General features: G+C 37.9%; 1 protein-coding gene and 2 long non-coding RNA genes across 3 annotated transcripts; 2 read left to right on the top strand and 1 right to left on the bottom strand.

Moving 5' to 3' along the window:
- Positions 1-9,726: 9,726 nt before the first annotated feature.
- LOC126597041 (uncharacterized) lies at positions 9,727-12,403 on the bottom strand. Its single transcript, XR_007614112.1, has 3 exons — positions 11,624-12,403; positions 10,767-10,879; positions 9,727-9,993 (listed from the first exon to the last, which is right to left on the bottom strand). It is a non-coding gene; the product is annotated as an uncharacterized LOC126597041 (long non-coding RNA).
- A 4,439-nt stretch (positions 12,404-16,842) lies between these two features.
- On the top strand, positions 16,843-18,212 carry LOC126597042 (uncharacterized). Its single transcript, XR_007614113.1, has 3 exons — positions 16,843-17,030; positions 17,096-17,576; positions 17,795-18,212. It is a non-coding gene; the product is annotated as an uncharacterized LOC126597042 (long non-coding RNA).
- A 3,972-nt stretch (positions 18,213-22,184) lies between these two features.
- LOC126597038 (xyloglucan endotransglucosylase protein 7-like) lies at positions 22,185-24,214 on the top strand. The gene is made up of 3 exons (XM_050263793.1): positions 22,185-22,550; positions 22,716-22,909; positions 23,525-24,214. Exons 1-3 carry the CDS (start codon positions 22,257-22,259, stop codon positions 23,919-23,921), a joined length of 885 nt encoding a protein of 294 aa, XP_050119750.1. The 5' UTR covers positions 22,185-22,256; the 3' UTR covers positions 23,922-24,214.
- Positions 24,215-27,559: the final 3,345 nt, after the last annotated feature.

The following is a 27,559-nucleotide window of genomic DNA, read 5'->3' on the forward strand; positions in this document are numbered from 1 at the left end:
ATAACCTCAGTCTATGATTTTGTTCAAGCTCGAGAATAAATCAATAAATAATCTTTATGTTTTTCACACATATTTAAATTTCCAGCCACAATTATTGGAATTTTGTAGCCACAAATATTGGAAATACCAATAATAAGAGTTTCTAGCCACAAACATCATTGGCAAAACCAATAATCAAAATTTCCAACCACAATCCACATTAGCTATACCAATATCAGAAATTTCAGCCATAATCATCATTGGCAAATATCAATATCAAAATTTTTAGCCATAATCAACATTAGCAAAACAAATATTAGAGATTTTAGCCATTAACTTCATTGGCTAAACCACTTACCATCATTGGCTATACACAGCCGTTACCACAATTCTCTCTCAGAACTCATATAAAAATAATCCAACCTGATGACTAGTCCTATGGCCGATTAACCTCACTTCAATCTCACAACAACGCAAAGTAGGGTAATGAGAATGTCCATTTAACCCTACACCACATATCCAAGTACCCTCCCTAAGGACTATGGGTACAAGTCCATCTGTGTAGGTCTCCAAAGGTTGAGGGGATCGAAACCCAAGGAAGTGCATGGTGCCCCTCATTCCTAGTGCCTGTCAATCTTGGAGTGTCCATTTCACCAGCTATAGCACATAGACTATCCCGCAAGAGTAGCCTGTCTATACAACACCCTCTAAAGGTTTAGGGGATTGAAATCCAGGAGAACCACATAGTCCCTTTCACTCTTAGGTCATCAAAACCATCCATGGAACCTGCACTCACAACCACACACGTGAGTGATTCACAATATATATGCATTTCACCTAAATGCCTCATTATTCATAGAATTGAATAAATAATGCAACATCATTGTAATCATATTTCACACCATCAAGAACACAAGAATATATCTGCATTCACCCCCTACAAGTGAGAGATTCACAATACTTATGTATTTCGCATAAATGCCACTTTAATCATAGGAATTATGAAATAAAGCAATATCAATGCAAATCATAATTTGCATCCACAAAACTCAATAATATCACATATTTAAAGTAGGATCCTTTGCTCTGATACCATTTTTTGTAAGGACCCAAAAATTAATTTGGAAGCTAGAATCGGTGATAGGCCAAAATAAAGTCGTTGTTAATCTTTACATTATTAACCAAAATAAATTTATTTCCTTGACAATTATTCACAAAAGTTCAGTTGGTTATTTTATGGCTGCATCTAACCTTGTCGTTAGACTGCCTACGTAGCCTACAAGGGGATTAAGTCATTCGTAGTTCATCATCGATTAAACCATTTTCTAAAATATTCAAATGGTGAATTCAATACAAGATTCAAACCATTTTGTCACGCCCCGGACCCGGAATCAATGAAAGAATTGATTCCACACCCAGTGCGCGAATAAAACTAAAATAAATAAAAAGAAACTAAAACGAGTTTGACAAATAGTTCTTTGACAATGATGTGGAAGGATGAGTAAGATGGTAGGCCGGGAATAAATCGAAAATCGACTTGTTGAATATGCGAGTCAAATATGCTTGGCTCGAAAATCACCATTCGACTTCACGTACATCTCACGAATCCTTTTTCTAAATTGATTTGCACCCTCATATACTTGGATTCGACTCCCCGATCACTGAGATGAAAATTTGACTGTAATCTGACTTAACTAAAGTTATGAAAATACAGTGAAGAAATTGGAAGGCTCCAGAGTTCCCTCCGTTTCCTTTCTTTTTATTTTTCCTTCTTTTTCTTCGGGTCTCCTGGTTAGGGCAAAATTACCGAAGTGCCCCTAAACTTAAGAGCCTCTAACTTCTTCGTTATAACTCCGGTTCACTCATAGCTTTTGCCTACACACTCATGGGATTGAACTCTATCCAAATATGCCAAGAAATACAACAAAGTATATAAGCATAAAATTCATCCTTGTATACTTATGTTTAGCCAACTAGGGGCATTTTTGTCTTTTTCCCTTATCAAACAAATATACGCCGTAAGCATAAATGTGTCGTTTCTATGAATACGACAACAAAATACTTAATTTAATAATAAATCCAGGAACAGGATTTCACATTTCCCCCACTTGAATTTCGTAACCATAAATCGATTTATTTCCCGATTTCCTCCACATATTCTTAATCATGGATATTTAATTCATATATCTAAAACTTTTTAGGGTATTTCAGTTTGACTCTGTGGAACTAGAACCAAGAACCAATGCTTTCCCTTTTGAAGCTTGAGTACTTGCTACCATTGCAGTGCCAAAAGACATACTAGGCTCTAGAGATTGATTGATACTTGCTTCTTCAGCAACCAACTGAGAACAAAAATCTTTAATGGAGATGCCATTTTCCTTGCTTCTAACAACACATCGAAATGTGTTGTATTATGCAGTGAGACCCTTGAGAGCAAGACTGATGATATCATCATCTTCAAAAACAACCCCAGCTGCTGCAAGATGATCTCTTGTATCTTTAATCTTCTGCACATACTAAAAAATTGAATCAGACATTTTTTTTTTTTTTATGTTTTGAAGGTCAGTGTTTAATTGAAAGATGCTTGCTTTAGTCACAAATGAGAACTTTTCCTTGAGATTCACCCACATTTCATTAGAACTAATACTACCAATGATACAAGACACTGCAGTGGATGACAAAGTTGCAGTAATGAGCTACATAGTTGCACAGTTGTGTAGTTTCCAAACTTGGTAAGCATTTGTCTCCACACCTTCCACATTCGAATCATTGACAAATTTTGATGGACATTTCTTGGTGCCATCCACAAATTCCAAGATCCCATGACCTTTAAGAAGTAATGTGATCTGAAAACACTATGTCAAATAGTTGGTGTCATCCAATTTCATTGTAACAGATGTTGATACTGTCGGAATAAGACTGGTGATTGGTGACTAAACAATGTGTAGTTGTGCTGCTGTAACCATTGTCGTAGAAAGAGAGAAATTCTTCACTGCTGCATTTTATCAAACAATTGATCTTCGTGATCAAGAACTCCAATTTTCTTGTGAATCGGATGATTGTACATGTCCAATTTTATCTTAGAAGGTATACAAACTAGCGGATTGAGAAGAGAAGAGAGAAATTTTCAATGTGATTGTGGAAGTGCCGGATCATTTCTTGGCAAGGATACCAAGAAATGCAGAGATTATGCATAAAAGAATGCAGAGGGAATTAGAGAGAGAGCTTGAGAGTTTTTGTGAATTGTTCTTTCTTCATTAACAAGTAATTGTATTACAAAGAGTCTTATATACTAATCCATTACAAAGCTTGCTAGTTAAGCTAATACAATGTGCTAGCACCATATTGCAACAAACTACAATCCTAACAACCTTTATAACAACCCTCTTCATCTAATGACACATGACACAATCTTAATCATTGTATTATTTTCACTTGGATTATCACTTGGATCACTTGCTTTGATATCCTTACAATTGCAGCATGATTGAAAACATGCTCATCACATGATTGGGGTCCTAATTTTCCCAGGTTGTTGCAGGCTTCCTCTCTCTTATAGAATATTTTGTTCAACAATCCCAAACAAAACAATTATTCGATTTGTTTCAGTTAATAGATGAGTGGCTTAATTAAGAACTTGCTTTTGTTGTACAAGTTTGGACTATACAAGTGAACGTTCAATGTGGTAAAATGATATGTCCTTTTCCAATTTAAAGTTCATTATTTGGAAGTAATTTTTGGAATCTGATTTTTGAATTTATTTGATTGGTAAGTGATCCTCTAGAAAATGTTAACTTCTTTTTAAAAGGAAAACTAATAAAAAGAACTTCAAAACTTTGAGTTTTAACAAAAAACCATCCACTAACTTTATTTAATAGTTAGGACAAATCCAACATAAAACCAACCCAATAAAATTGTCCAAGCACCTAGTTTTCAATTTTACCCTGACAGCAAACCTTGCTGTGTTTATTTGTTTTGTTTCACTTCATACGAAAAGAGATAAAAGCTTTGTACATTTTCTACAGATCTCATATTCCTTTTCTCTATGCAATTTTCCCATTTCATCACCCCAGTCGCCGATTTTTTCTCCGTTAAATCAATGAGATCCCATCTCACTTGAGTCTATAGCTCTCCGATTGACCAGGTAATTTTCTCTTCAAACTAAATCAAGATCCAACTCTTCATTCGCCATTGAAGGGAAGGCCAAGCTTCGGCCTCCTCCAACGCCTTCTCCTTCATGTCGAAAGGGTGGAGGGAAGTGAAGTACTCGGCCGACGCGGATCTTTTATCAATGAAGCACCGGCCAAACGAGTTCGAGAACCTAGCGATGTTGTTCGACTGCGAGCTCGAGAACCTCTTCAAGTTCAACTTCCTGTCGTCGTTGCAGGGGATTCAATCGTTGGCATTGCGGTCGACCGAGATAGCCTTCATCAAAAAGTTGTAGTCCCATGTCGAATCTTTCTTCCATATTTTGTGAAAAATGGGTTTTACTGTTTTCTTGTGGAATTTGAGTTCAATTTTGTGTTTTTGGAATACCATTTTGGGTTCAAGGCTGATTTAAAATGGGTTTTCCACAGTTGTATCAACGGGGAAAAGATTCGAGGTTTAAGGATATCAAAAAAGATGTGATGATGCTAATAGTTGCGTTTGCCACATTTTGTTATGAGCTTAAAAGTTTGAAATGAAGATGAAAGTGAATAATTTGATTATGATGACTTGTCAATGTCTTTGGATATTTTGAAGCATTGTTTAGTCTCAAAGGTCATATGCATATCCAGTGTTCTAACTTCTGATTTGAGTCACCTGTGCCTTATATTTTTATTTTGTCTCGTGGGATAGCCCAGTTCCAGGATTGTAAATCTGATAATATTTTTATCATAAATTTGCTTGTCTCGAAAACTTTGGATTATACTAATTTGGAAAGCTTGCAAAAAAGTCCCCGTTGGTAAAATATGGTTTCTTTATTCTTGGCACATTGGGTGTTTTATGAGGGAAATTCTAGATCAAAGGGCCTAAAGAGGTTAGTTGATTACTTACGGAGCTGTACTATTTCCGACATCTATTTGATGTTTTATGAGAGAAATTCCAGAATTTATGACATTTCTCGAATAATAGTACCACATCTTAAGACACAAAAAACCATAAATCACTCCTCTTAGATCCTCTGTAATAATGCATATTCATCTATTGATTCAGTTTTAGAAATAGTGCCTAATTTTTTGTTTGGTTTCATAAATAGTGTATATTTGTTCAGTTAGTTTCATAAATAGTGTTTACTTATTGGTCTAGTTTAATAAATAATGTCTAGTTCTTGATCCAGTTTCATAAATAATGCTTAGTTCTTGGTTCAGTTTCATAAATAGTGTTTCTTTCTTGATCTTGTTTCATTAATAATTTCCACCTATTGGTTTTGTTTTAGAAATAGTGTCTCATTTTTTATTTGGTTTCATAAAAAGTGTCCATTTATTGATCTAATTTCATAAATAGTGTTTCCTTATTAGTCCAGTTTCATAAATAGTGTTTAGTTCTTGGTCCACTTTCATGAATAGTGGCTTAGTTCTTGGTCCACTTTCATAATAGTGACTTAGTTCTTGGTCTAGTTTCATAAATATTGCCTAGTTTTTTGTCCCGTTTCTAAATAGTGTATAGCAATTGGTACAATTTCATAAATAGTATATCTTTCTTTGTCTATTTTCATAAATTGTGTCTTTTTCTTGGTCTAGTTTCATAAAAAGTTTTCACCTATTGGTTTAGTTTTAGAAATAGTGTATCATTCTTGATTTGGTTTCATAAATAGTGTATACTTATTGGTCAAGTTTCATATATAGTGTCTCCTTATTTTAAGGAGAATTAGAATGATATACTCTAATAAAAAAAAATATATACGGTCAATAATGGTACCATTTGAGAATTTGACAACATAAGCATCTACACATCCTGCTAGTATACATATACCCCGGATTTTACTAAGTTCGTCCTTTTAAATATGGCTAAAATAACAAAAACTTATAACTAAGTTGGTTAAAAGCATTTCACATTTACTCTCGAAATCTGGAGCTTGTCCCTCAATATCTATAGTAGAAGAAAGAAAAAATAAATGGTAAAAGTTATAATTCATACATGATTATGTTTACTATTTGCTATAATTATACAAGAGGTTTATGTCTTTGTAATTGTAAGGTGCCGTTAGCTCTAACTCTCAAGATATTTTCCAAGGCAACAGAGTCTTTAGATGATAGAAAACTTGAAGAGGTAACATGGACTCCATCCATGTTAATTTTCACAAGCATACCCTTTCCGCTGGTTTCAACTGGTATACCATTAGGAGCTAATTAATTACATTGGGTGTTGATTCGTATCCTTAAGAAAATGTTTGACTTTATTTTAAAATTTTATGTGATTTTTAGGCTTTAATGAGGCAATGGCATATTCGTAAACAAATGAAAGTTTAATTCTAAATAATTCTAATAGGTCTAATGGAAGTTAGGGGCATGGCTGGAAAATAAATTTTTATTTTGCACGTGGGGTTTTATTGTTGGGCTGTTTTCTTTTAGTTTTTGTCCTTTTTATTAAAATTTAAGTTTTTTTTATTAAATAAAGTTAGTATATTGTTTTTGGTTAATAAAAAGTTTGGAGAAGCTATTTTTATTAAAACTCCCTATTTTAAATTTTTATGTGGCTATTGGGCTTTAATGAGGCAATGGTATATTTGTAAATAAGTGAAAATTTATGTCTAACTTAGGTGGGCTGACGGAAGTTAGGGCATGGATGGAAAAGGATTTTTTTTTTTTTCTGCACGTGGGGTTTATTGTTTGGCTCGTTCTCTTTTAGTTTTATCCTTTTTATTAAAGTTTTAAGTCCTTCTGGTTAAAGTTTACACCCTTTCGAAGTTCATTTTTCAAAAGCATCATCATAAAAAGGTGGAGGCTTTTAAAACATCTCTAAAAAAAATATTAAAATGATTAAGAACTCAACGGGACTTACCCCTCTTTCCTTGTTTGATTCGAAGGGGATCTCATTGAGTTAGATGGTTTTTGGTTAATAAAAGTTTTGGAGAAGCCTTTTTCATTAAAGGAGAGGATATCATCTTCTTCCTTGCACACGCCGTTTCTGTAATAAAATTATGTTCAAATTTAGGCATTCTACACATACGCTCGCTTAGCCCCCAACCCCGCCAAGACTTGCATAGCTCCGCCTAGAGTACTATCCGCTAAAGCGCGACAATAGTCTAGCAAAGGGGCGGATTGTTGCTCTTAAGGTCAGTTCCTAATGGCCGGAGGTGCGGCGGCACCCCCTTGCACCTCTATAGCTTTGCCATTGAATGTTTTGGACATATTTAGAGTTCTATTTCACATGCTCACAATGCTTGTCATTTTGATGAGAAGGTCATTTCCATCAATTATGTGAAAGAGCTTTGCATTCTTCGATCTATTGGCATTTATGGACATTTTGCAAAGGCTCCAAAGAAAGTTGGTTAGGGACTTGGTCGCCTACATGTGGGTCAGAAACACCTATGGTCAGACATTATGTATCAGAGCTCCATTGAAATGAAATTCCTCTTAAGGATTTCCTAGTCTAGATGCCTCCTTGGACCTGCATTAGACACATGACCCCAGCTTGCCGCCTGACTAGCGTAGGTCTACCTAGGCAGTCTAACGACAAGGTTAGATGCAGACATTATGTATTAGAGCTCCATTGAAATGAAATTCCTCTTAAGGATTTCCTAGTCTACATGCCGCCTAGGACCTGCATTAGGCATATTTAAATCCGCCTAGTCCGCCTAGGCACTAGACCCCAACCTGCCGCCCGACTAGCACCTAGCGTCTTTTAGAACCTTGACTCCACATAATATGCGCCCTGTCCTTTTCCATTTCAAGTTAGTAGTGGAGAAGTTGTCACGTAGTGCTTTGCGAGTGACTTTGGTTTTTAGCTCATCAGAGGGGACTTCCATTGGTTGGAACCCTTAAGTTGGCCGTTAACTTAATCATGACTATGTGTTTCCTAAACTCATTGATTGTTGCTGCACATTGTACATCATTTGATATGAGTTTGGAGGAAGAACTCGAGAAATTCCACAGAAGATTCCAGCATGCGGTATGAGTGGTAAAATGGCGGTAATGTTCTCCATGTAGCTCAAAATTGCACTTTGATTTTTTTTTAATAGAAAGCGAACATTTGTATCTTCGCGATGGTGTATGGCGAAACCAATTTCATTTCGAGCGGGTACAGTTTAATATGTCAAGTTAAAAGTGCTACTGCGATGTACTGGCTAGCTGACTGTCCAGCTGCTTTGTGCGCCAGATTGGAGACTGTTCTGCATTGGAAACTTCTAGGAAAATAGTTTCATTGTAGCTTTGGTTCTTAGCTTTTCAGACATATATGGCATGTCACTTGGAAAAATTGGGAAGGCTTTGAAATCTTCTTTTTTCCACAGATGTCCAGTCCTGACGGGAATGCAACCTTGGCTGTCTTTGTTCGAACAACTGAAAAGATTGGCTATGCAGAAAATTTTGAAAATTAGATAAAAGGATCCTCAGAGTCTTGCCTTTCGTCTCCCATTGGCCTTGTGTCAAAGTTCATCCGGGAAGTTGGTTTTCCGTTAAAAGTTATTCAAGTGCACAAAATGGGTTTTAGGCATGATTATACATTGCCCCAGTCAATATGTTAATGCACTTGATTGAGTTGCATGAAAGGCAGATTGTAGTCTTCAGACAAGAGGTCTAAGAGTCGAACTCGCGATGAGGTTTTGGTCCACGCATTGCCTAACCTGCCCTTGCTTCTTGGCTTCGAAGTATGGTCGTTGCTCTGTTTTAGAGTTGATGCTTGTGCTTTTTCTAAGGGTGACTTTCCTTAGTGAATTTCTTCCTATGCTGGGACTCTGATATACTCGTCAGAGCAGCTGTGTCATTGTGGGAGTTATTGACTTCACCAGATTGGTGGACGAAAAGGTTCTCGATATATAGACCTTCGTTGAATCATCTTTCGAAACTCTGTTGACATGTCAGTCATTCGTTGGTTAGTCAAATGAGAAGGCATTCCGGAGCATGACATAAAATGGGAGGATGCAGATTCTATGTTGACCCATTTTCCAGAGTTTGTCGCATGAGAGCAGGCTCGTTTTAAGGGGGTTCCATGAAGCCTTACCAAGGAGTCATAGCCATGCTTTCTTTGAATTGCTGCTACCAATATTTCATTGTACTTTATTTTTTGAAATGGTTGTTGTAAGATGACTCATGACTAGGGTTACTAAATATTTTGTCTGACTTGGCTAAAGGGTATATATTAGCCCCATGTATTTCTATCCTCGTTATGAAATGAATTAATCTTTTTAGTTTCTCCACATTTTCTCTCTTTCCCCTTTACTTTCTTCCCCTGGCGATTGGTACCCTAGCAAAAGGAATCAAGCAAGAACAAAACAGAGGGATTGGAAGAGGGAGTCAAGAAGAAGAGAGAAACTGATGTTTGCTATTGTCTCAAATGAATGAATACAAGAGTTTTTACAGCTTTATATATATATATATATATATATAGCTGAAAATAGAAATCAACTAGCAAATAAGCCCGCGCGTTGCTGCGGGTTTACAATTCTATTTAGCCATTAACAACAATGTTTACATCTCTATTTACACATATATATATATATGTACATCCATATTTACAATCCTCTTTACACAAATATACTATTCAGAACTTCCGACTCTCTTCATTGAAACTTCAGAGCTTTTTTCCCTTGCTTACAAATTGGAATAAAACTGTAATTATTGAGGTGAATTTTTTTAATTGCTATAAAATTGGATACTTTCTTCGGTCAGTTTTCTAATACATATAATAAGAAATGTCAAAAACAAATACATATACTGATCTAAAAATTTAAGTAAGCCATGAAGAGATAAATAAAAATTATGACTTACAAATGTCAAAGAAAACATATGAGGAGAAAGTACTCTTCAAATTGCTAATCTCACATTTTCCTCTAAGCTAACCACAATAAACTCTTCTACCACAATTCTTAGCCTGCAAGTATGAATAAAGGTTATAATTCACATCTTATTGCAAACATAAATATACTCTCATTCTGCTTAATTGTGAACTGAGAGAAACAAATGCATAGATGTAGGAAAAGATTTATAAGATCTTTAAAAATGTATTAAAAAAAAGGGTAATCGTCCTTTTATAAATTCTTTATTAGACATCCTTTTATAAATGCTTTATTATACTTTGTACCTCATATCTATTGGTCTCAAATCTTTCATTGGCAACCATTTTTTTTCCAAAGGTTGTACTACAGTATTGTATTTCAAAATATCTTGCAATTTGCCAATTAGCTTTGTAAGATTTCTTTAAAATGTTTAAAAAATGTTGATAAGCACATATTGTCAATAAATTATAATCTATTTCTGTGACGGTAGCTTGGATCGCATCTTTCTTTCTACATGATTGAACGAAGAAGGAAAAAGTTAGTAACAAATAGATTATTAAGTTAAAATATTTGCGTCATGTTTGAGATTTGCTTATAAAATGACTAAAAGTTTTTTCTATCACTGAAAAGCAATTCTAACAATGTTTCACATAAATACTAAGAAAACCCGACCAGTTAAATTTAGCTTTAAAATTATTTATTAAAAAAATTAAATTGCGTTGGAGTAACGGAAGATTTATAATATCCTAACTTGAAAGGCTCATTGTCCTTCAAAAAGCGATTCCGGAGACATATTTCGGCCAAACTGGGAATCCTTTGTTTCAGAAACAGAAAAACACAAAAAAATATTCTTAACAAAAATAATTACCTGAGGTTCCATTCAGCGCAAACATAAGGCCCAATCTGGAGATTAACAAATAGGCCTGCTTGTTACACCAGCTTGATGAATATGACCAAATCATATCCGTCCTCAAAATAATACTGCAAATTTGAAAAACATAAAAAACCAATGAATTAGCATAAATAAACCGATATCAATTGAGCTGTCGGAGACTAAAATAAAGTCCAATTGTAAACGCTTTACAGCAAGGATCATGAGATCGATAAAAGACCAAAATATTATTTATAGCTCTCGAAAAACATGGACAAATCTACGTTTCAATCTGCTCAATCTCTTGATACAATTTGCAAGGTCTTTATTAGCTCTATTCTTTCGTATCAATTGATTTTTATCATAATATCCTGAGTTTGGTATATAATAAGATTCATGTTTTCCTATGATTTTATTTTAAAACTCCCAAGCAAGAGAATTAGTAATGGTAAAGCTAAAGTTTGGGGATCCATGTGTGGTTTGGTTTTTGATCTTCAAATGAAGGAGAAGAATTAGTCAATGTAAGTTGGTAAATATTGCATCGAGTAAAAACTTTGTTTAGCCACAAAATACTATCATTTATTCAGATGGAAGTATTGAGGATTAATTTTCATTAATAGAATTCCATCTATTTGCAGACATTTTCTATATAATCCTTTTTGGCTGGTTAGTCAGATCAATGAGGGATTAAATTTAACTAAAATGGTAACACGTTTTAACTAAAATGATAACAAATTCAATATCCTTCACTTTGAATTGGAGATTAAGTAAAAAAAATTACCCACAAATCATCTACATATTCATAATTATGCATGAAAAGTAGAAATTCGAAAAGCAAAAATTAAATCACTCACATGGCAGGTCTTCAGCAAGAATAGTATTTATGCAAAACCCAGAATAATATTAATCAGAGAGTAACACTGAAAATAAATATAAATAAAAAAATTGAAATTTTTATACCTTTAAGTTTCAAGGTTTTAACTCTGGAATCCAGGTAAAACCCAGATCATATTTTAAACGGGTTTATCAAAAATAATAATTTAATCAGAAATTAACACCGAAAATTAATAAAAAACACAACAAAATTTGAAATTTTCGTACTTCAAGTTTCTGGGTTTTTACTATGAATCCAATTGAGAACTAAGGGCACAAATCGTGGAGGAGAACGCGAAGAGGGAGGAAGCAAGCGTTTCTTGTCCCCATAAAAAAAACTTTAAAACACCCCAAACGATCCCAAATTCTCAAATCCGTTCAAAGAAACTTAGCATGAAATCACAGGCACTTCACAAATCCTCTTCATATCTGCACCAAAAATAACGAAAAAGAAGTGCAATCAGCCAAGAAACAAACAAAGAAAATCAAGAATCGGAGAGAGAAATGAAAAGCGAAAAGAAAACTCCAGAGAGAACGGTGGAGGCGTGAAAGGAGGAAACCAAAAGAAAGCATGCATCGACGAACAACGTGTGGAATCTGTGGAAGCAACTGGAATCCATTGGAACAACACGTGTTGACAAAATCGAAGAGTCTCTCAACAGAAAGCCCCCGATGATCAACACGCAGAAGACAAAAATCAGAGCAAAACCAATAAAATAAAATAACCAGAGGCAAAGTAATGAGAGACAGCAGGCTAACCTAGAGTTTGACTTATAATAGCAGTAAAAAAATATCACGGCTTCTCACAATTTTTAATAATTGTTTTTGCATGTATTCAATTTTTTTATAATTTTTTATTGTTTGCTATGCCACAAACATGTGGTCTGGTTTAACTCTTATTTTTTAAATATTTTTTTTGTCCACCCGGTCAATTTTTTAATTATTGTTTTTATCTTTTCTATCCCACAACTCCGCCGTGTAAGTTTATCTTACATTGCCGGTCCCAAGCCCGGATAAAGGAGGAGGGGGAGGGCGTCAGGTAGTCGACAGCCGGCACTCCATGATTACGTCGAATCCTTATGAAAATGAATCCAGAACGAAATCGCGCTAAAGCTAGGGCGTCACCCGTAAGTGGCGCGTTGTGTGGCCCGAGCACAGTGATAAGTGAGCAAGGGTCACTGTATCTCCATCGGCACCCGGATGCAGTGTTAAATGAGTAAGGGAGCTATAGAAACTTCTTTTCGAACGACTCCACTCAAAGTTGTTTGGGAGCATATGCTCCTATCAACTTTACACGGGACACACAAAAGAAGTACTTTGATCCTATTAGACGGGGAATGGTGAAGAATCTAGGACAGAAGGGTAGAGTTCAAGAGAGAAAAATGCGTTTAGGAACGTGGAATATAGGAACCTTGACGGGAAAATCTATGGAAGTAGTAGAAGTTATGGTGAGGAGAAGGATAAATATTATGTGCCTACAAGAAACTAAGTGGGTTGGTCGTAAGGCAAAGGATCTAGAAAACTCAGGGTTTAAACTATGGTATTCGGGCACAAATAGAACGAGAAACGGTGTTGGCATCATCGTGGACAAGACCTTGACACAAGATGTTGTAGATGTCAAGAGGGTAGGAGATAGAATCATGGCAATCAAGATTGTAATAGGACAAGAACTTATCAATGTGATTAGTGCGTACGCACCTCAAGTAGGGTTGGATACGAGTTCGAAGGAGAAATTTTGGGAAGACCTTGGAGACTTGGTGCAAGGAATTGCTCAGACGGAGAAGTTATTTATAGGAGGAGATTTAAATGGACACGTGGGCAGGGAGACAGGCAACTATGGAGGTTTTCATGGTGGCCATGGTTTTGGGGAGAGAAACGAGGATGGGGAAGCTATCTTGGATTTTGCAATGGCATATGATATCTTCTTAGCCAACACCTTCTTTAAGAAGAGAGAAGAACATGTGATCACCTACAAGAGTGGGTCGTCAAAAACACAAATAGATTTTCTTCTAATGAGGAAAGGGGATCGTATAACTTGTAAGGATTGCAAAGTTATACCAGGAGAGAGCGTGGCTAATCAACATCGCTTGTTGGTGATGGATGTACATATCAAAAGAGTGAGAAAAAAGAACAAGACTTGGAAGTGCCCAAGGACTAGATGGTGGAATCTAAAAGAAGAAAAACAAGCCATTTTCAAAGAGAAAGTAATCACCTAGTGTGTGTGGGATAGAGAGGGGGAAGCTAACCAAATGTGGGATTCCATGGCTAGTTGTATCCGAAAAGTAGCAAAAGAGGTATTAGGAGAGTCCAAGGGCTTTGCCCCGCACCAAAAGGAATCTTGGTGGTGGAATGAGGAGGTACAAACAAAGGTGAAGGCTAAGAAGGAATGTTGTAAAGCCTTATACAAGGATAGGACCGATGAAAATGGTGAAAGGTATAGAAAAGCGAAGCAAGAGGCGAAGAAAGCTGTGAGAGAAGCTAAGTTAGCGGCTTATGACGATATGTATAAGCGACTAGATACCAAAGAAGGAGAGTTGGATATCTATAAACTAGCTAGAGTAAGGGAAAAGAAGACAAGGGACCTAAACTAAGTGAGGTGCATCAAGGATGAGGATGGAAAAGTTCTTGCTACAGAGAACGCGGTTAAAGACAGATGGAAATGTTATTTTTATAATCTTTTCAATGAAGGACATGAAAGGAGTGCTTCTTTAGGGGAGTTGAGTAACTCAGAAAGAGTGTAGAAACTACTCTTTTTATCGTAAAATCCGGAAGGAAGAAGTGGTTGTAGCTTTGAAGAAGATGAAGCATAGAAAAGCAGTAGACCCAGACGATATACCAATCGAAGTGTGGAAAGTTTTGGGAGAGACAGGTATAACATGGCTCACTGACCTTTTCAATAGGATTTTGAAAACGAAGAAGATGCCAAATGAGTGGCGAACGAGCACTTTGGTGCCTATCTACAAGAATAAGGGCGATGTACAAAATTGCATAAACTATAGGGGTATTAAGCTAATGAGTCATACAATGAAGCTCTGGGAGAGAGTCATTGAGCATAGATTGAGGCAAGAGACACGGGTTTCGGACAACCAATTCGGGTTCATGCCAGGGCGCTCAACCATGGAGGCAATCTATCTCTTACGAAGATTGATGGAAAGATATAGAGATGGGAAAAAGGATTTACACATGGTCTTTATAGATTTGGAAAAAGCGTATGATAGGGTCCCAAGAGACATTCTTTGGAGGATTTTAGAGAAGAAAGGAGTACGAGTAGCATATATCCAAGCTATACAGGATATGTATGAAGGAGCAAAGACTGCCGTAAGAACTCATGAAGGACAAACCGAAAGCTTTCCCATAACTGTTGGATTACATCAAGGTTCATCCTTAAGTCTTTACCTTTTTGCATTGGTAATGGATGAGTTAACAGGACATATTCAAGATGATATTCCTTGGTGTATGCTTTTTGCAGACGATATAGTGTTGATAGATGAAACTCAGGAAGGGGTAAATGCAAAGCTTAACCTTTGGAGAGAAGTGTTGGAATCTAAAGGTCTTCGCCTAAGCCGATCAAAGACAGAATATATGGAGTGCAAGTTCAGTGCAAATGGAGGCCAAAACGAGTTAGGGGTGAGGATTGGAGATCAAGAAATACCAAAGAACGACCGTTTTCGTTACCTAGGATCTATCTTGCAAAAGAATGGAGAATTAGATGGAGATCTCAACCATAGAATACAAGCTGGATGGATGAAGTGGAAGAGTGCATCCGGCGTGTTGTGTGACCGCCGTATGCCACTGAAGCTCAAGGGAAAATTTTATAGGACGACAATAAGGCCGGCGATGCTGTATGGCACAGAATGTTGGGCGGTGAAGCATCAACACGTACACAAAATGGGTGTAGCGGAGATGAGGATGCTTCGTTGGATGTGTGGGCACACGAGAAAGGATAAGATTAGGAATGAGGATATCCGGGGTAAAGTAGGAGTAGCCGAAATTGAAGGAAAGATGAGAGAAAATCGGTTACGGTGGTTTGGACATGTGCAAATAAGGCCTACTGACGCTCCGATTAGAAGATGCGACTATGGGACAAAGGTTCAAGGCCGAAGGGGTAGAGGAAGACCTAGGAAAACTTTGGAAGAGACCCTAAGAAAAGACTTAGAGTACTTGGATCTAACAGAGGACATGACACAGGACAGAACACAATGGCGTTCTAAGATTCATATAGCCGATCCCACTCAGTGACTTGGATTTTCCAAGTCTCCAACCGAGAAGTTTTCCTCACTCGGGAAATTAAGGGAACACTACCTCAACCTACATGCTCCACTCACAAAGCTTCAACATACAAGCTTCAACAAAAGAAAATTCAAAGAACTTAGCGAAGAAGGCTTTGGTGTATTTAACACAATACGTTGAAATGAAGGAAAGCTTATTTATTGATATCCCCGATAAGTTACAAATATGTACATATACTTGAGTCAAAATAAACAAACAAGAGGGAGCCTTCACAAAGGTTGCTTAGGAGAAGTCTCAGCAGTCGGTAGAGCCCCAGAAAGAGAAGGCACCGGAGGGGGATCATTCGGAGCCTCAGTACTGGACAGAACCCTAGAAGGAGAAGGCATCAGAGATTTATCATTTGGAGCTTCATTACGCGGTACAGCCCCAGAAGACGAAGGCAATAAATGCCTTTGGAACAAACCCACAAGTCTCTGATGATCAAGTAAAACCTGACCATCAGATTCCTTCATCTGGTCAAGCTTCCTCTTCATGTTTGTAGCATAGTCATGTGCGAGCCGGTGCAACTGTTTATTCTCATGCTTGAGCCCTCTAATCTCCTGTTTGAGACTCATCACTTCAGCTGCCAATGATTCAACTTGGCGGGTTCGAGCAAATAGGCGTTGGGCCATATTAGACACATAACCTGCACACTGAACACTGAGAGCCAGAGAATCCTTAACAGCCAACTCATCAGACCGTTTGGAAAGTAGTATGTTATCTTTGGGAGTGAGATGGTTCCTGGCCACTACCGCAGCGGTCATATCATTCTTCATCACGGAATCCCCAACGGTAAGAGGACCAGTAGGGGAGACGAAGGATGGGCGCCATATGTTTTCTGGAGAAGGCAGGGTTGCCTCTTCAACAAGGTTCAAGTCAAAACGACGGTCGGAGGGGCCAGACATTTTCAAAGGTGTTGAAGAGAGTCGGACAAATCAAGATCTTAGAAGTGCAAGAATGGAGCTTCTACTGGTGGATATTCAAGTGTGCTTTGGAACTTAATGTCAGTCCCTATAAAAATCTGCACTCGACGAAGCTTCAGAAATTGAAGAGGCGCCTGCTCAGAAATCGAAGAGGCGTTTGCTTTCTCAAAAGCTGGGCTGCTCAGAGACCACGAGGGTTGATATCAGAAATCGAAGAGGCGTTCGCTTTCTCAAAAGCTGGGCTGCTCAAAGACCACGAAGGCCGATCTCAGAAATCGAAGAGGCTTGCTTTCTCAAAAGCTGGGCTGCTCAGAGACCACGAGGGCCGATCTCAGAAATCGAAGAGGCACCTACTTTTCCAGCCTTGTCAGCACCTGTCACACGCACACTCAGCTTTGCGGAAATTATGGGCATTCTGTCAAAGATTTCTGGCGAAGTAGAAAGCACATGAATCGTACTGTTCAATTACCCACTTCCCACACGCAACAGTAGCTCATGGGTACCACAGATAACTTTGCCAAAGTTCTCTGACAAAGTTGAGACACGTGAAGCTTGCAGCTCCCACTACATCGCTCTGACCAAGAAGGGTAAAAGAATAGCAAAGAAACAACACTAACAAAGTTTAGACACATAAATTTTGAAGGTCTAGCTACCATATTATTACCCACAAGGGTAAAGGAACAGTACTACTACTGGATAATTGGAAAGTCCCGGTGTGTCAACCTCTGTGCTTCGTGGTAAGGTAGACTAGCAAACATGCCCAACCTTTACTGACATTCGAGAAAACACTCCCAACAAGATTGCTTGCTCCAAAATCGAAGAGGCACCGCCCTCCGAATCTCGAGAGCCAGACTCCCAACATAATCACTTTCTCAAAAATCGAAGAGAGGGTAAAGGAACAGTACCACTGCTGGATAATTGAAAAGTCCCTGTGTGTCAACCTCTGTGCTTCGTGGCAAGGTAGACTAGCAAACATGCCCAACCTTTACTCACATTCGAGAAAACACTCCCAACAAGATTGCTTGCTCCAAAATCGAAGAGGCACCGCCCTCCGAATCTCGAGAGCCAGACTCCCAACATGATCACTTTCTAAAAAATCGAAGAGAGGGTAAAGGAACAGTACCACTGCTGGATAATTGGAAAGTCCCTGTGTGTCAACCTCTGTGCTTCGTGGCAAGGTAGACTAGCAAACATGCCCAACCTTTACTCACATTCGAGAAAACACTCCCAACAAGATTGCTTGCTCCAAAATCGAAGAGGCACCGCCCTCCGAATCTCGAGAGCCAGACTCCCAACATGATCACTTTCTCAAAAATCGAAAAGAGGGTAAAGGAACAGTACCACTGCTGGATAATTGGAAAGTCCCTGTGTGTCAACCTCTGTGCTTCGTGGCAAGGTAGACTAGCAAACATGCCCAACCTTTACTCACATTCGAGAAAACACTCCCAACAAGATTGCTTGCTCCAAAATCGAAGAGGCACCGCCCTCCGAATCTCGAGAGCCAGACTCCCAACATGATTACTTTCTCAAAAATCGAAGAGACACCGTTCTCTGAATCTGGAGAGCCAGACCTCCAGCAAGATTGCTTTCTCAAAAATCGAAGAGGCATCGTTCTCCGAATCTCGAGAGCCAGATCCCCGACAGGATTGCTTGTTCAAAAACCGAAGAGGCACCACTTTCCCAACTTTAAGAGCTGGATCTCCTTGGATAAAGCTTGTCTGTAATCTTCACACGCAACATCAACTTTCCAGATACCACAGACCACTTTTTCAAAGTGCTCTGACAGAGTTAAAACATGTGAAGCTGCCAGCTCCCACTACCGTGCTATGACCAAGCAGGGTAAAGGAATATCATTATTACTTGATGTTAGGGAGACTCCTATATATGTCGACCTCCATCCCCAACGGACAGGCAGACCTGCAAAAATGCTCAACCCTTCCTCTTATCTGAGAGGGCACTCCCAACGAAGCCTTTCGAAATATTCAGCTTTCTTTCCCCCCCAATAACACCTCTGTAAACAAGCTATACTAGAGCAAGAATATCTCATATCATCAGGGTTAAAAGCAAGAGTATCCCATATCATGCTTTTTCCCTATCTTTTCCTTTGGCCTTGTTCTTACCTGCAAGACAAGGAGAAAGAGAGCAATCAGTCAGCACTTGGAATCAAGCTTCCAGCCAGGAACTGACTGCCTGGAACCCCTTACCTGGCATTGCTCTCGAGTACTCATCTTCAACATCTTATGCTTCCAGGGAAGATACCGCATCTGCCTGAGGAACAGATAGGGCAAGTGAGAAGGATACAAGGAAGCATGTGGAGACAAGCGTAACAGCACACGTGCCGATACATCCACTACTCTGTCAAAAGCAAAAGTATCCCATATCAGCAGGGTCGAACGTACTCTAGATTTGATGGACTTGTTTTGACCCTCAAATTCTTCAGTCGGCCTTATACTCTGGAGGAAACCAGAAAACCCTCCAGCCCAGTTCAAGAATAAGCTTGTGGAAAGTTACTTCTTCAAAAGCAAAAGTATCCCATATCATCTCTTCTCATTTTTGTTCTCTTTATCCTTCATGCTGCCTGCAAGATAGGGAGAATGTGAACAATCAGCCGGAGCTCTGATTGCTTACCTTGTCTGTCACCTCTTTCAGCAGATCCCCTACATGGTTTGTATTGCGCTTGACCAAGCCTGAAACTACAAGTAAGCTTCAAGTGAAATTGATACATTACCTTGTGCATCTCCACCAGTTACAGCCACCCCTGGATGGAAGAAGAGTACTTCCAGAGAAGATGCCACATCTACCTATGAGACAGATAAGGCAAGTCAAGATGATACCACACTCCGGTACTTAGAAGTTTCGTGGTTACGAGATCATTCTCCCACAATATTTCCTAATGTCATTTGTATTAAATCATTCACTTGTACTCACTAAAGGAGAGCTTGAACCTATGTACTTGTGTAAACCCTTCACAATTAATGAGAACTCCTTTATTCCGTGGACGTAGCCAATCTGGGTAAACCACGTACATCTTGTGTTTGCTTTCCTATCTCTATCCATTTATATACTTATCCACACTAATGACCGGAGCAATCTAGCGAAGATCACAAAAAGTGACCGTTTTCGCTACCTAGGATCTATCTTGCAAGAGAACGGAGACTTAGATGGAGATCTCAACCATAGAATACAAGCTGGATGGATGAAGTGTAAGAGTGCATCCGGCGTGTTGTGTGACCGTCGTAGGCCACTGAAGCTCAAGGGAAAATTTTATAGGACGGCAATAAGGCCGCGATGTTGTATGGCACAGAATGTTGGGCGGTGAAGCATCAACACGTACACAAAATGGGTGTAGCGGAGATGAGGATGCTTCGTGGGATGTATGGGCACACGAGAAAGGATAAGATTGGGAATGAGGATATCCGAGGTAAAGTAGGAGTAGCCAAAATTGAAGGAAATATGAGAGAAAATCGGTTTCGGTGGTTTGGACATGTGCAAAGAAGGTCTACTGACGCTCCGGTTCGAAAATGTGACTACGGGACAGAGGTTCAGGGCCGAAGGGGTAGAGGAAGACCTAGGAAAACTTTGGAAGAGACCCTAGGAAAAGACTTGAGTACTTGGATCTAACGGAGGACATGACACAAAACCGAGCGCAATGGCGTTCTAGGATTCATATAGCCGACCCCACTTAGTGGGAAAAGGCTTTGTTGTTGTTGTTGTTGTTGTTGTATCTTTTCTATCCCACAAATGCTGCATGTGAGTTTAAAAAACCAAGAACACAGGATGAACATTGTCTTTCCCCCACTTCACATTTATTATCTCTTTTTCAAATGGGCCTTCGTTGCTACCATCACGCAACTGTGGCATCCCTCTTGTCCTCTGTCTTTTTGAGAAATGAGTCTTCGCATTTATTATCTCTTTTCAAGGTATGGGTCTCGCACTTTTTCTTTTGGCTTTTTTCAAAGGCTTCGGATATAGCACAGAGCACAGTACATTCTGATAAGAGACAGAGGACAAAACGGATTTTTTACTGTAGCAAAGTGTGAACAGTACAGGAACCCAAGCAGAAACCAATGGCAGTTCCGTCCTTTCATTGTTGGTGAACAGTACGCTCTCTCACATGATGAACAGTGCCGTTCAACTGGGTTTTAGAATATATAATTTTTGCTCAATCCTTAAGCAATCTAACTGACACTTAAACAAACTATAGCCGCTTTCTAGAGAAAAAAACCTACAGTAAGAAAATCCCTCAACCTAAGACCTCGGCCGTTGGGCTTGGGTCGGCAGTAATCTCAATAAGTCCATTCCTTTTTTTTGTTTTTTTTGTTGCAGACATTCTTTCAGTATGGCAAGAAGAGTTTTCATGATTGTAGTCCCTCTCTCATTCTGTCAAGGAGAGCCTTAGTGATGGCTATGATTTACGAATCAAACTTAGATCTTTAAGCAATGACTAATATATAGAGTTAAGGTTAGTTTTTTATTTTTATTTTTATTTTTTTGTTTTGGTTTGGCAAAAGATTATGAAGAGGAAGTTCGACATTTGTTATAGGTGACTCATAGTCATAGCAGTGCTTCTTTGCTGACAATTGCAAGATCATCAGAGGTGGTGAAATTTTTTCCTCGTGATTATGTTACTATGGTTCTATGACTCGCAAGGTTATTATCTTTTTTATTGGTTAGATGGAGGTCTCCACAGTAGTTGAAGAATCGTATTATATTCATGATGATAGTTTGTATTGTGAATTTGTGCAGTGATTTTTATCGTGTGTGATCTCTTGGTTACGTTCCATGTGCATGTCCTATGTACATTTTTGATAGTTTTGTAATAAATAATTTTCTTTAAAAAAATGAAAAGGGAAATTAATAAATAAAAAAAAATAGTGAACCCTCGTAGTGAAGACGAGCAAGGCACTAGCTGGTTCGACATAAAACAAAGGTTTGTTAAGCAAGTGTGAAACAATATGGTTGGTAGCTGGCTAGCTGCTCTCCATAAACTGGTGGCCACCACGTTCAACTCAAACAGTGACGTATGAACTTCTGAAATCAAGTAAAACAGTTTTTTACTCTTCAGATTCTCTCATTTTGACATGGTTTTTGAATATATATTTAAATAATAGATGACCAATGAATGACAACTTTTAATCATCTGTGTTTGAATAAAATGCAAGCCACGAACAAAGTTTTTTACTCTTCAGATTCTCTCATTTTGACATGGTTTTTGAATATATATTTAAATAATAGATGACCAATGAATGACAACTTTTAATCATCTGTGTTTGAATAAAATGCAAGCCACGAACAAATCCCATAGTATAAATCCTTGCACATCTTTGAGCTTATAAATAAGCTGCTTTCCAGTACCACTAATTAAGTTTTTTTTTTTCTACAAATTCTGAAGAGCACTATTAACCATTAAAAATCAAGAGCAATGGTTTCTGCTTATTATTCTTCCAATGTTTCAGCAGCATTATTGTTGATTTTTATTTTCATGATCAACACTTCCACGGTTACCTTTGCTGGCAAGTTTTACCAAGATTTCTACATAACATGGGGAGGGGACTATCATGCAAAGATGCTCAACAACGGGGACCTCCTTGCTCTCTCTCTTGACAATGTCAGTGGCTCAGCTTTTGAGTCATATAATCAATACCTATATGCAAAGATTGATATACGGATCAAGCTTGTTGCTGGAAACTCTGCTGGCACTGTCACTACCTTCTATGTAAGTATCCTGAAACTTATACACACACACACAGTAATATAAGTGATTTATGGGAAAATAGATGAGAGGTTTTTTGCCATGAAATCACTCAAGTGAAAATTGCAAGAGTACTTCATATATTAAATTCTAATGCTTACGGTATACTGGTACATTTATATGTTTCAGTTATCATCAACTGGGTCATCCCATGACGAGATAGACTTTGAATTCTTGGGGAATGTTACTGGTGAGCCTTACATTCTTCATACTAATGTGTTCTGCCAAGGCAAGGGTAACAGAGAGCAGCAATTCTATCTTTGGTTTGACCCCACTGCTGATTTCCACACCTATTCTATACTTTGGAATCCCCAAAATGTTATGTAAGTAAGCATCTATCACATAGAAAAAAAAAATGTTATATAAAATACAATAAATTGCATTTTGTCCCCTCATGTTTGGTGCAATTGCAACCATTGCAACCCCATATATCAAACCATTGCAACCCCATATATCATCTTCAAACCATTGCAACATCACATATCCGTTAGCTAATTTGTTAAATTGATTGTTAAGTGATGATGTGGAAAGGGCTAATCTCACATTTTGCTGACATGGTGCCCGAATTTCGTTACGTGGTTAAAAACTGTGCATGTCAATTAACATATCCACCTATGATCAATTACTGTCCAAATTCTCCTCCTTTATTTATTTTTTAATTTTCTAACGGTCATTTTTTGTGATGCAATTTTTCTTAACACTCACCAATTTTTTTTTTAATTTATAGGAAGAAAAATTAGTATGATCAAATTGTTAAGTACATGTCACCAACGAGGTAGATATTATGTTCAATTAATGTCAACAAATCATATGTGATATCTCTAGCATTATTCTAATTTCGATCAGAAACCTCAAGTCCTATGTATTGATTATCTTATCAATAGTTACATGGCTTTGTAAGAAAGGATGCTCTCTAATACTGCTGCGTGTATATGTAGATTCTTGGTTGATGACCTTCCAATTCGACAGTTCAAGAACCAGGAGTCGTTTGGTATTCCATTCCCCAAAAACCAGGCTATGAGATTATACTCCAGTCTCTGGAATGCTGATAACTGGGCCACAAGAGGTGGACTTGTAAAGATAGATTGGACACAATCGCCCTTCACTGCCTCCTACATGAACTTCAATGCCGATGCTTGCATCTGCTCTTATGGCACTTCTTCTTGCGATTCAAAATCAAATAAAGGAGCATGGTACTGGAAGACTCTTAACATTGCGGATCAAGGGAGGATGCAATGGGTGCAAAAGAATTATATGATCTACAACTACTGCACAGACGTAAAGCGATTCCCTCGAGGATTTGCCCCAGAATGCTATCTTACCATTTTTCCCTAGAGGGGTCACAGCGCAGCTCATACATAATTATTCATTTAGTCTCTGCAGAAGAAGTGTGTTTACCTTTGCTTTGAATTGGACCCAAGAAAACATAAACATTCTTAACATGTTAAAGGCAGTTTGTTTACGTTCGTTTTATTTTTGTTTAAGCTTACTATTTTGTTTTTAAGATTTTGATTCTTCTTGCATGACGATGCGGATGTAGGCACGAACTGTAGGACCTTGTAAGAATCTTGTGTTATTGTTCGGTTGATATATTTTCTTAGTGTGTTTTGGTGGGTATTGTTTGTTGATCCTTGTTTGTCAATGTTCATCATATTTTATCTATAACAGGATTCTGTATGGTGCAATAACAATACCCCTTTGGGTGAATTTGATTGAACGAACCCCTTTAAGGGATGAAGTCACTCGTAGTTCATTTGGTTTGGGGATTTTTAGTAAATGAATGACCCACTACAAAGAATTGGTGTTTGGTTTATTTGGGTGAATATGGTAATAGACTGCCTACATATCTGATAGGGATTTTACAAGGGATAAAAACACTAAAATACTTGCAAGAGTACAAGACAATTGTAGTATAGATGGCTCTAGTAAGGTCGTTCTCCTCAGGATTGAATAAATAATTTATGTTAAATCAAATCTTAATTAATTATTTAAAACAAAGTTTGAGAAAAATGTGATTTTGTGATTTAAATAATAAAGACGAATTTAATAGAAAATAATTAAATAAAGTGACAAACTAAAATAAACTAAAAGAAAACGGTTTTTGAAAATTAAATTGTAAAAGCCTAGGTGTGACAACCCATCCCGAATGTTTATATTATTTTGTCGTCAAGAGCGTGGAAGTTACTAATTTACTCTTGAACGTTACATGGTGAGGGTGTAATTGAACTAGGTTGGGACCAATCCATTTTCCTTCTTAGCTTTTGGACCAATTAGATTTTAAGTTTTATTTGTTTTTGGTTGGTGACCCAACCTAGACCAACACATGCACATCAATCGTTGACTCTCTCTCCTCCCTCTAGGATTTTCTTCCATTTCCATACAACTGTACGGTCATTTGCTAAACCAGTATTTCCTTGCACGGATCGAGGCTGAGAAGTTGGTCTTTGTGTTCCTTGCGAGTCCAGGAGCTCATCCATACCCTTAGTTCAACGTGGGGACTTCTGAAACTTCAGAACCAAGAAGCTCCGATGAGGTGCACTGTTCACTTGTCATGATCGCGGACTTTTTGTCGAGTTTTAGGGTGCTAGGGAGCCTTAAAACGTCTTTGCGAAGCTTAGGGAAGAAATTTGAAGTGTTTTGGACATCAGGAAGCTCGAGTTAGTGAGTTGCAGTGGTGACTGGATTATTGTGGGTTTTTCTGACGAGTTTCCGGTGGATTTAAGACCTAAAAGTGGTAAGGTTTTGTTCCTCTCATCCCAAGCTTCAATTTGGTTCAAATTTCGTGAATTTTGGTTGAGAAATGAAGACGATATGAAGATTTGAAAATTTTCTAGTTTCTAATGACACAGATGGCAGCGGCGAAGGAATTCGGTGAATCGCCGGAGAAGAAGAAGAATATTCCATCGAAGTTGACGGAATATTCTAACGGCGTCAAGTATATTTAACAACATATTCTAATATTTAACGGAATATTCCCTAACGCCATTAGGGAATTCGTCAGTGTGCCAGGCACGTGCCTGCGCAGAGGTTGCGCGTCTGGCCGTGCCTTGGCCGGCGCATAAGTGGTCTGAATTTTTTTCTAAAAATATGAGGATGTTCTTGAGGTTGAGTAGGTTATGGTGGTATATTCAAATACCCCAATTGAGCAATGTATGAGAAGTTATTACCTAGTTTTGATTATGTGCTTAAAAATAACGTTTAAATAGTTGTTTCGCATATAGGTGAGACCTATCCTGAGGACGAGCACAGTCAAGCAAGGCTCAGGGGTTACGACCCTTCCACATATCAGTGAGTGGGCTTTTGGTTTTCAGTATATATACTTGGTATTTTTCCCAGAAAACTTAATTAAATGGTTTGATACTTTGAAATACCATGTCAAATGCTCTCTATGGTATTCAAATCAAATCTAAACATGCATGACTCATTAAACTTTGTGAAACCTTTTGAAAAACCATACAACCCTTAAGACGTGGTATTCATCCTAAGTGAACTTGCACATATTAATCACAATAAGCCTTCGTCAATTTCAAGGACCGACCTCCGACCAAAATTGCATCAATTTACTTTTCTAAAGATCCTAATGGTAGTTAAGCATTAAGACAATTAGACAGTATAGATCGGTGATTAATAATTCAAAATCTGCATACATAATATCATAAGTAAGTTGAAAATAAACTACATATTCTTGCTAAGGCTCGTGGCCTAGCAAACGAAACTAGTTACGAACAATCATAAACAAAATATTATTAAAAACAAGGATAGAAAATACCTTGAAAATAAACTTGAATCCAAAAGCTCTCTAAAGTGTGCGTGCGTTCTCTTCTTTCCCCCCTCTAAACCCTAATGGCTAAAAAGCCTTATTTATACTACTAGAAAATAAAACCCTACCTAGAAAAAGTCTTAGAATAATACTAGGAAACCAAATAAATTAAAATAAATTAGGAAACATAATCCTAAATTGACTAGTAAAATTGGCCAAAATCTGCATAGTCTCAAAACAGCCATGTTTCTGGATCTTCAGGGCTCCAAAACAGGTCCAAAATGGCTAGAATTAAAGCTTGAGATGTCCTGAACATAATTCCAAAAGGCCTTGAACCTAAAAGACATCATCTTGGATGCCAAAAAGCCCAAAGAAGTCCAAAACATTAGTTTGACAACATTGCATGCTGCTTCTTTATTTCATCGCCATAAATAAACCGCTTGGTAGAAAATTATGAAACTTTGACATGATCAAGTCAACAGACTTACGAACATCCTCCAATTAGAATCACTCTAAAATTCATCTGTTTGATCATGTTTTTCTCTAGAGGAAGTATAATGTCCTATATTGAAAATAGATAACAAAGTATCAAAATTCTACCAAAATAACCAATAAATTATAACTAAGAATAGGGTAAAATATATGGTATAATATGGACTCATCAATATCCTTGGCAGAATCAAACCAACGTAGTTCATAATGATTTGGTATTTTCAGTGAGTGGATGACTCACTAAATAAAGATTTGTATTGTTGTGTTCTTTGGGTTTGGTGCCTTGTGCAATTTCAGCTCATGCAGACAAGGAGCGTTTGATGCCTTGTGTAGTTTCAGCTTGTGCGGACGAGGACTTTAAGCCATTGGAGCTGAACGCAGCTTCATGCCATTTGAGTGTTGTTGCGGCTTCGTGCCATTTGGTATTTGATACGGCTTCGTACCATTTGGTATTTGATACGACTTCGTACCATTTGGTATTTGATCTTCGTACCATTTGGTATTTGATACGACTTCGTACCATTTGGTATTTGATACGGCTTCATGCCATTGGCCACTTTGGGAATTTGATCCATTAAATTTGACATAGTGTAAGTCCATTGAGATTTGTGCTTTGCGATGGTTCACATTTACCGTATTTGAAGTGATTTATGTCCTCCACGGATTCGATGTCGGCATCGTCTTCACACATGATGTGCCTCCATCACGCTATTGGACTCCT

Source organism: Malus sylvestris, chromosome 13 (assembly GCF_916048215.2).
Source record: "Malus sylvestris chromosome 13, drMalSylv7.2, whole genome shotgun sequence".
NCBI classification, from domain to species: domain Eukaryota; kingdom Viridiplantae; phylum Streptophyta; class Magnoliopsida; order Rosales; family Rosaceae; genus Malus; species Malus sylvestris.